Raw genomic sequence first — 9,589 nt, 5'->3', positions numbered from 1 at the left:
GCCAACATGGAGAAACCCCGTCTCTACTAAAAATACAAAAAATAAAAATAAAAAAAAAGCTGGCGTGGTGGCGGACACCTGTAATCCCAGCTGCTCTGGAGGGGGAGGGAGGAGAATCAGTTGAGCCCAGGAGGTGGAGGTTGCACTGAGGCGAGATCGTGCCACTGCACTCCAGCCTGGGCGACATAGCAAGACTCTGCCTTGAAAAAAAAAATACTATTATTTTGAAAATAGTGGACATCCTCAAAGGGTTTCAGAGACTCCCCTGGGTGTCCCAGACCCTGGAGAATCACTTAAAGGATGACCTTGAGTGTATGGGAGCCTGGTGGGTGGGAAGGTGGGGGACAGAAAGGGCATGTCTAGGGAGCGAGGAGAGGAGCCTGGTGGGTGGGAAGGTGGGGGACAGAAAGGGCATGTGTAGGGAGTGAGGAGAGACCTTTAGAGGCCGCATTCTACAGATAGAGGTGATGATGGAAGGGATTTGTAGAGGATGCAAGATGGACGACAGACGGACGTGCAGTGGGTCCTGGGATCCTTCGCTGACCAGCAGAGCGGAGGCCCACTGACCCCTTTCATCTTTCCCTCTAGGTCTACTCTCCGGTGACCCCAGTTCCCACCATGGCCCCCCTCAACTCCTACATGACCCTGAACCCTCTAAGCTCTCCCTATCCCCCTGGGGGGCTCCCTGCCTCCCCACTGCCCTCAGGACCCCTGGCACCCCCAGCACCTGCAGCACCCCTGGGGCCCACCTTCCCAGGCCTGGGTGCCAGTGGTGGCAGCAGCAGCTCAGGGTATGGGGCCCCGGGTCCTGGGCTGGTACACGGGAAGGAGATGCCGAAGGGGTATCGGCGGCCCCTGGCACACGCCAAGCCACCTTATTCCTACATCTCGCTCATCACCATGGCCATCCAGCAGGCGCCGGGCAAGATGCTGACCTTGAGTGAAATCTACCAGTGGATCATGGACCTCTTCCCTTACTACCGGGAGAATCAGCAGCGCTGGCAGAACTCCATTCGCCACTCGCTGTCTTTCAACGACTGCTTCGTCAAGGTGGCGCGCTCCCCAGACAAGCCTGGCAAGGGCTCCTACTGGGCCCTGCACCCCAGCTCAGGGAACATGTTTGAGAACGGCTGCTACCTGCGCCGCCAGAAGCGCTTCAAGCTGGAGGAGAAGGTGAAGAAAGGGGGCAGTGGAGCTGCTACCACCACTAGGAACGGGACAGGGTCTGCTGCCTCGACCACCACCCCCGTGGCCACAGTCACCTCCCCGCCCCAGCCCCCGCCTCCGGCCCCCGAGCCTGAGGCCCAGGCTGGGGAAGATGTGGGGGCTCTGGACTGTGGCTCACCCCCTTCCTCCACACCCTATTTCACTGGCCTGGAGCTCCCAGGGGAGCTGAAGCTAGACGCGCCGTACAACTTCAACCACCCTTTCTCCATCAACAACCTGATGTCAGAACAGACACCAGCGCCTCCCAAACTGGACGTGGGGTTTGGGGGCTACGGGGCTGAGGGTGGGGAGGCTGGAGTCTACTACCAGGGCCTTTATTCCCGCTCTCTGCTTAATGCATCCTAGCAGGGGCTGGGAACATGGTGGTGGGTATGGCTGGAGCTCACACCACAAAGCTCTTGGGGCCTGATCACTTCTGGTGACACTTCGCTTGTCCCGTTGGTTGACATCTGGGTGGGTCTATTACTTACTGTGATGACTGCTGTCTCAGTGGGCATGGTGTTGATCCATTGGGTACTGTGATAACCACCATGGATACATTTTGGTGGCCCACTGGATACTGTGAGGATTGCTACATTAATGTTATTGGCTGATCCACGGCATGGTTTGATAGCCACCATCTTGGTTGGCCCTTTGGGTGTGATGGTGATAGCATTTCTGTGACATCTTTTTTGGCCCCCCATTAGGTGCTGTGCTCACTTCTTTTTTGGTGTACTTCTTGGCACAGTAGGTGCCAAGTTGGCCACCATTCTGTGTAACATCTTTTGTGGCCCATTGGGTGCTTTGATGGACATCATACTGGGTAGGTGACAATGTCAGTGGGCCACCATGTGCCATGATGGCTGCTGCAGCCCCGTGTTGGCCATGTCATCACCATTCTCTTTGGCATGGGTTGGGTAGGGGATGGAGGTAAGACTACTCCTTGGTTTTCTCTGAAGCCCACCCTTTCCTCCAGCTTTGGTCCAGGAGAAACCGGAAAAGGCTGGTTAGGGTATGGGGAATTTCTACTGAAGTCTGATTCTTGCCCGGGAAGCGGGGTACTGGCTGTGTTTAATCATTAAAGGCACCATGTCCGCCTCTTACTGAGTCTCTTTTCCTTGGCCAGTGGGCCCTGTGGGGCTTGAACACCTGAATTTGTGCTCTTCTGTCCCTTCTGCTTCCTGCCCCCAAGAGCTGGCTGCCTCTGGGGGAGGAGTTGGGGGAGGCATCGACCTGACCTTTGGCTCTTTGCTGTCCCTGACCCCAAGGACAGTTTGCTCACAGATAGCAGCCCCCGCAGCAGTGGGGCCAGAGCAGCAGGGGGAGGTGGCTCTGCAGTGACCAAGGCCATCTCCCCACCCCCACCTCCCAGACAGACACACAGACCTCTACCTCTGAGGCTCTGGAAGCCTAACGGCCAAATAATCTTTGACTAAGCTGGGGAGGAGGAAAAAGGACAGATGAGGTGTCAATTCAATGACTGGAGATCGTGCACGTGTTGGAGTTGATCTGCGTGTGTGTGCGTGTGTGTCATAGGATAGCACTATGCCTCCTGGGGTCCTCGTGGTCTACTGCAGGGTGTTGTCTGTTGTCGGTATCCCTTGATTGTGTGGGTTTGTGTGTCTGTTCATACCCTGGTTATGTGCTTACTTGCCCTGGGTAGTTGGGAATATCAGACTCTTGTGGATGTATTTTATTTTATTTTTTTGAGACAGGGTCTCCCTCTGTTGCCCAGGCTGGAGTGTGTAGCACAATCTTGGCTCACGGGAACCTCCGCCTCCTGGGTTCAAGTGATTCTCTTGCCTCAGCCTCCCAAGCAGCTGGGATTACAGGTGCCCGCCACGACACCTGGCTAATTTTTGTATTTTTATTTTTATTTTTATTTTTTTTTTTTGAGACAGGAGTCTTGCTCTGTCGCCCGAGCTGGAGTGCAGTGGCCGGATCTCAGCTCACTGCAAGCTCCGCCTCCCGGGTTTACGCCATTCTCCTGCCTCAGCCTCCGGAGTAGCTGGGACTACAGGCGCCCGCCACCTCGCCTGGCTAGTTTTTTTGTATTTTTAGTAGAGACGGGGTTTCACCGTGTTAGTCAGGATGGTCTCGATCTCCTGACCTCGTGATCCACCCGTCTCGGCCTCCCAAAGTGCTGGGATTACAGGCTTGAGCCACCGCGCCCGGCCATTGACACCTGGCTAATTTTTGTATTTTTAGTAGAGACATGGTTTCACCATGTTGACCAGGCTGGTCTCAAACTTCTGACTTCAAGTGATCCACCCATCTCAGGCTCCCAAAGTGCTGGGATTCCAGGCGTAAGCCGCCGTGCCCTGCCTTTTGTGTATGTCTTTATTGTGTTGTGTGTGTAGTTATCTGTGTACACCTATCCCTGGGTCCCTCTGGGTCTCACACTGTTACGTGTGTGTCTGTATGTCTGTATGTCACTCTCTGCCTAACTCACTGCCTCAGAGAGTGCGTGTGTGGGACAACATGCATATGGCAGGGCTGGCTGTTCTTGTGTGTTCTGTATCTCTGTGAGTCCATGTATGTCTGCATGCTTAAAAGAAAACATGTAGTCTGGGTGTGGTGGCTTATGCCTGTAACCCCAGCACTTTGGGAAGTTGAGGTGGGTGGGTCACTTGAGGTCAGGAGTTTGAGACCAGCCTGGCCAACATGGCGACATTGGCCTAAAAATACTCTACTAAAATACAATAATTAGGCCGGGCATGGTGGCTTACGCCTGTAGTCCCAGCTACTCAGGAGGCTGAGGCAGGAGAATTGCTTGAACCCGGGAGGTGGAGGTTGCAGTGAACTGAAGGTTGCAGTGAGCTGAGATTGCAATGCTGCACTCCAACCTGAGTGACAGAGCAAGACTCTGTCTCAAAGGAAAAAAAAAAAAAAAGAGAAAGCATGTGTGTGTGTCTGATGGCCACCTTTGCTGTGTACTTGTCACTGTTGCATTTGCATGTGAACATGTGTGGAGAGTAGGCTGGCCTGGTATCTGTCACTTGCAGGAGGGTGTGTGTGGAAGGAGCTGCGTCCTCCTTCAGCCACTGTGAGCCTCTGGGTTTGGGATCTGGGTGTCTGTCCCCCAGGTCTCTCCTGTGACTCTGAGTCAGCCTGTCTGTTGCTCAGATTGGCTGTCCCGGAAACACAACTGTGCACCTCCCACCTCTCCTTTCAGAATGGAAACTGAGGGCCAGATGGGATGAGACTGGGCTAAGGTCATTCAGCGGGGCTGGAGTGGGTGGGCAAAGTTGATCTGATTATGTCTTTTCCTTATCTGTCATCTGCCTTTCCTGGTTGCTGGCTCTCTGGTTGCTCATTCATTTATTCAGTCAGCCAGCCAGCCATTTAGTCATTTGAAGACCAAAGACTGTCTAATCCACCTGTATGTGTGTGTGTGTGTGTGTGTGTGTGCGCGCATGCACACTGGTGTGATGTGTCTTTCGGTTTCTGTGGGTCCATCTTTCTCCTTGTCTCTTAGTGTCCTTTCTTTCCTCTTTTTCTTTCCCTCCCTTCCTCCTTCCTTTCTTCCTTCTTTCTTTTTTTTTTTTTTTTTTGACAGGGTCTTGCTCTGTCACCCATACTGGAGTGCAATGGCATAATCACAGCTCACTGCAGCGTCGACTTCCCGGGCTCAAGCAATCCTCCCTCCTCAGCCTCTCGAGTAGCTAGGACTACAGGTGCATACCACCACACCTGGTAAATTTTTTAATATTTATAGAGAAGGGGTCTCCCTGTGTTGCTCGGGCTATTCTTGAACTCCTGGCCTCAAGTGATCCTTCTGCCTCAGCCTCCCAAAGTGCTGAGATTACAGACATGAGCCACCGTGCCTGGCCAGTGTCATTTCTTTCTGTATCAATCTGTCCCTGACCCTCTTTCTGTGCTTTTATCTGTTATCTGTGTCTCTTGATTACATTGAGTTGCTGGTGCTGTCTCTGTGTATCTCTCCTATGGCTCACTTCACGCTCTCTCTCTCTCTCTCTCTCCTCCTCTTCCCGCCCCCCCCACTGCCCCTTTTCTCTCTACTGCTTTGACTCGCCCCCACCCTCCCCCTGGGTCTCTGGGTTTCTCCCTCCTCTCAGAGTGACTCTTTCCTGGGGTCCGTCTCCCCCTACTCCTTTCCTGGATCTCTGGTCTCTCTTTCTCTGGCCTCCATCCCTCTCCCAGCTCCCTGGGTTTCCGCCTCTACCTGCCACCTCGCAGGCCAGGCCCTCTATTCCTGTCGCTGCGCCCCGCCTTGCCGGCTGCGTGTCACCCCCGCCCCCTGCCGCGCTGGCTCCCTGTCCGTCCCACCAGCCTCGCTGTCCTGGGCAGGCCGGGGAATTCCTCCCGGTTCCTGGAAAAAACAACTGGGGCCGAGAGAAAGGCCCTCAGTCTCCCCAGGCACCCGCCCCCCTCCCTCAGGCCTGGGGGTCTCTCCCGGAGTCGGCCAGCCCGAGGCAGGAAGCCCTGCGGTTTCTGGCTTCTCCCAGGCGGCCTCCGGATCTGGCCCCCGCCCCCCGGCCAACAGCCCAAATATTATTCCGCGGGAGGAGTCGGTGGTGGCGGGAGGAGGCCCTGGCTGAAAGAGGCTTTCAGGGCGGCCAGGCCTGGGGCTTCCTGTCCCCAGGCTCGGGCCTCAGGCCGCCCCAGTGGGGACCTCAGGTGGCCGGAGGGGCGGGGTGTTGTTGTAGGGTCCTCGGGGGAGGGTGGGGCCATCCATCGGGGTGTCTGGTGGCCACCAGCTCTGTTGGCGTGGGCAGGTGTGACCCCCACCCCAGGGACAGCCGGCTGATGTCCAGCGTGGAAAAGTACCATGGTCAGACATGGGACGCATGGACAGACACGGGACGCCACGCATCAGGGATGTGGGGTGGCCATGGGGACACAGGCGGCCCTGGGCTGTGGGCCTAAGGTGACATGGTCCAGGGGAGGGGCTTGTGGGTTGGGGCAGAGGCTGGGGCAGGGTCCCAGCTGTGGGCAGAGGGCTGTCAGCATTAGGAGGCATGAGATGATGATGATGATGATGGTGATGATGATGATGATGGTGATTATGATAATTAAAAGCTCCTAGGGCTTCCCCCGAGTCAGGAATTGTGTTAGCACCTTACAGAACTGATGGGCTGCATCCCTCCCGCTCCCCCCAACTTTACTGTTGAACGAAACCAAGGCACAGAGAGGTGAAGTAACTTGCACAGATAATGAGTGGGGTGCTAGGGCATGAACCCAGGCAGTCTGGGCCCAGAGTCATTGCCCCTAAGCACCCCGCTGTTCTGCAGGATGGGAGGGACAGCGGCAGCGCAGTGTAGTCCTGGGGTCCCAAGCCCTCCCTGGCAGGCACCCCCATTCTCCGCCATAGCCTGCCATATGGGAGGAGGTGGATTCCCAGAAGCCACATACTCACTGGTGACCAGACGGTCACAGCTAGGTAGGACATGTGTGTCTAAGTGGCTTGTCACTGGGCTTTATTCGCGTGTCTTGCTGTCAGCGTCTCGATGTCACTGTGTCTGTGGGCTCGTGTGTTACTCCATGATGTGTCTCTGTTCAGCGCACGAGTGTGTGTGCTTGGACGCCTCTGTGTTGGTGTCCATTGCTGGGTTTGTGTTGGTGTCACTGACTGTCTCACCGTGTACACGCGTAGGTGACTGTTCTGTCATTGTCTTCTTTGTGGCCGTCACTACGTTCTCTGTGTCTGTTCATTGCTGTGTGCTTTGTTACTGTGCCTCTGTGCCTGACAACATGTTTGCCTGTCATTGTGTTTTCCGTGAGCATGCAGCATGCATCAGTGTGTCTGTCACGGTGTCTGTGACAGGGTGTCTTAGGGACTGTTTACGTCTCCGTCACTCTGGACCTGTCACTGTGGCTCTGTCTATATCTGTCACTGTGTGTCACTGTGTCTGTCCTTCTGTGTGTCACCATCTACCCAGGTGTCACTGTGCATGTGTTACTCATCGCCCAGGCCACAGGTGGGTGTGTCGGGCCCACTGGTGCCAGGACTGTGGCCCAGCCCATCCCACCCTTGCTGACCGTGGGCCAGGCTGGGCGCCTATTTGTAATCCTGCCCCAGGTAAACACCAAGATCCGGAACCCAAGGGCCACCTCCCTCACCTCCGCTCCTGCCCCTCAGCCTGTTCTGGGCTGGACCAGAGCCCTGCAGACAGTGTGCCACAGACTGGAAATGTGCCATGACCCTCCCCCTCCCCCTGGGCACCAGCCTCCCCAAGCCTTCAGCCTCGACTCTCTGTCTGTCTGTCTGCTTCTGTCTCTCTCACTGCATGTCGATTTCTCTGTTTCTTTCTGTACCTGCTTCCTCTCACCTGGGCTTCTCTATGGCTCTGCCTCTCTCTGGAATGACCGTTGTCTTCATTCTGTCCCTGTCCCTCTCCCTGTGGCTTTTTCTGTCTCTCTGCACATAAGTTCCATTTCTCTGGATGTTCGGCTATTGTGTCTCCATTTAAGTCCGCCTGCTTCCTGACACTTGCTTTCTATCTAGTGCTGGCACAGTCTCTGCAAGTCTCTTTCTGTCCTACTTTGTAAGTTTCTCCCTCTCCTTCTCTCTGTCCACCGTCTCTCTGCCTGAGCCTCTTAGTCTTGGGCACTATCTCTGTAGGTCTCTGAGCCCCCAGCCCCCACAAGGGCCGACTGCCATGCCTGGACCCTTAGGGGAGTATGTGGCCCCCAGCCTCCCCCCACCAGCATGCTGGTATATATATATAAACGTATATGTGCGTATTATTTATATCTGTACCCAGGCAGGAGGGGAAGACACTGGGGCCTTTGTGTAGCCGCAGCCCGCCCGCCCGCCACTCTTCTCCCTTCGTCCCTGCCACCCGCCTGCCTCCACTCCCCCTGCACAGAAAGGTTCCTGTGGGGCCTGCCAGCTTCCTCTGCCTGAGGTGTGAGTGGGCACGCCACGGGTGAGGCGGGCAGGAGGGCCTGGGGGTTTTTTCCAGCTCTAGGAAGCTTTCCGGGTGGGGAGGGTTCTGGAAGGAATGGGAGTTCTCAGCAGGGCTGCTGTAGGTCTGTGTGGACCTGCTGTCCCCGAGTGTCCCCGGGCCCTGAGCTAGCCTCTCCCTGGGGGTCTCTGAGCCCGTCTGTCCATCTAGATGCCATTCTGATGTTTTCTCTGGTGGTTTGGGGTCTCACTCATGCATGCACACAAAGTCATCGGGCATTTGTGCTGGGCTCCGTGCTGAGAATACAGAGATAAATGTCGGTCCCAGTGGGTTCTATGCCATTTCTGTCTCATTTGCTCCATCCCTTTACCCCCTGCTTGAAAGCTCCCACCTGTTCCTATTAAAACAAAATTCAGGCCAGGTGCAGTGGCTCATGCCTGCAATCCCAGCACTTTGGGAGGCTAAGGCAGGCAGATCACTTGAGGTCAGGAGTTCTAGACCAGCCTGCCTAACATGGTGAAATCCCATCTCTACTAAAAATACAAACATTAGCCAGGTATGGTGGTGGGCACCTGTAATCCCAGCTACTCGGAAGGCTGAATCAGGAGAATGGCTTGAACCCTGGAGGCGGAGGTCGCAGTGAGCTGAGATCATGTCACTGCGCTCCAGCCTGGGCGACAGAGAACAAGCCTCTGTCCCAAAAAATACAAAAAAACAAAATGCAAAGTCCTTATCACAGTGTACAGTCCTCTTACTGCTCCCCCACCATCCCTCTGATTCAATTTCCTACTACTCTCCCCCAGCACTGGTCACCTGGTTGCTTCTGGGACAAACCAAGCAGACTCCCGCCTCAGGACCTTTGCAGGTGCTATTTACACAGATTTCTGCTGGCTCACTCCCTCCCCTCCTTCAGTTCTTAGTGTCACATGCTCAGTGGGCTCTTCCCTACATCCCTTTCTAAAATAGCAACCCCGGCTGGGCATGTTATCTCATGCTTGTAATCCCAGCACTTTGGGAGGCTGAAGCAGGCAGATCACATGAGGTCAGGAGTTTGAGATCAACCTGGCCAACATTGTCAAACCCCATCTCTAATAAAAATACAAAAATTAGCCAGGCATGGTGTTGCGTGCCTCTAGTCTCAGCAACCTGGGAGGCTGAGGCAGGAGAATCGCTTGAACCCGGGAGGTGGAGGCTGCAGTGAGCTGGAATCACACCACTGCACTCCAACCTGGGCGACAGAGTGAGACTATGTCTCAAAATAAATAAATACATAATAAAATAAAATAGCAACCCGAGGTGTGAACCTGTAATCCCAGCACTTTGGGAAGCTGAGGCAGGCAGATCGTTTGAGCTCAGGAGTTTGAGACCAGCCTGGCCAACATGGTGAAACCCCATCTCCATTAAGATAAAAAAATAAAGTAAAATAGCAACTCCCATCACTATCTCCTTTCCCTGGTTTATTTTTTCTTCTTAGGACTGACCACTCTATGGCTGTTTTTTTTTTTTTTTTT

At 54.8% G+C, this 9,589-nt stretch overlaps 1 protein-coding gene across 2 annotated transcripts in view; it reads left to right on the top strand.

Moving 5' to 3' along the window:
- Positions 1-2,309, top strand: part of FOXA3 (forkhead box A3) — a 10,942-nt gene extending 8,633 nt beyond the window's left edge. For both annotated transcript variants that reach the window (XM_011962971.1, XM_011962970.1), the window contains exon 2: positions 589-2,309. In XM_011962971.1, the coding sequence (XP_011818361.1) occupies positions 619-1,572 (954 nt within the window). In that variant the 5' untranslated portion in view covers positions 589-618 and the 3' untranslated portion in view covers positions 1,573-2,309. The remainder of the gene's footprint in view (positions 1-588) is intronic.
- The last annotated feature ends 7,280 nt before the right edge of the window (positions 2,310-9,589 follow it).

Source organism: Colobus angolensis, unplaced genomic scaffold (genome assembly GCF_000951035.1).
Source record: "Colobus angolensis palliatus isolate OR3802 unplaced genomic scaffold, Cang.pa_1.0 Scaffold60, whole genome shotgun sequence".
Lineage (NCBI taxonomy): Eukaryota > Metazoa > Chordata > Mammalia > Primates > Cercopithecidae > Colobus > Colobus angolensis.
The sequence above is the reverse complement of the archived record's forward strand: the minus strand, read 5'-3'. Positions and strand labels throughout refer to the sequence as shown.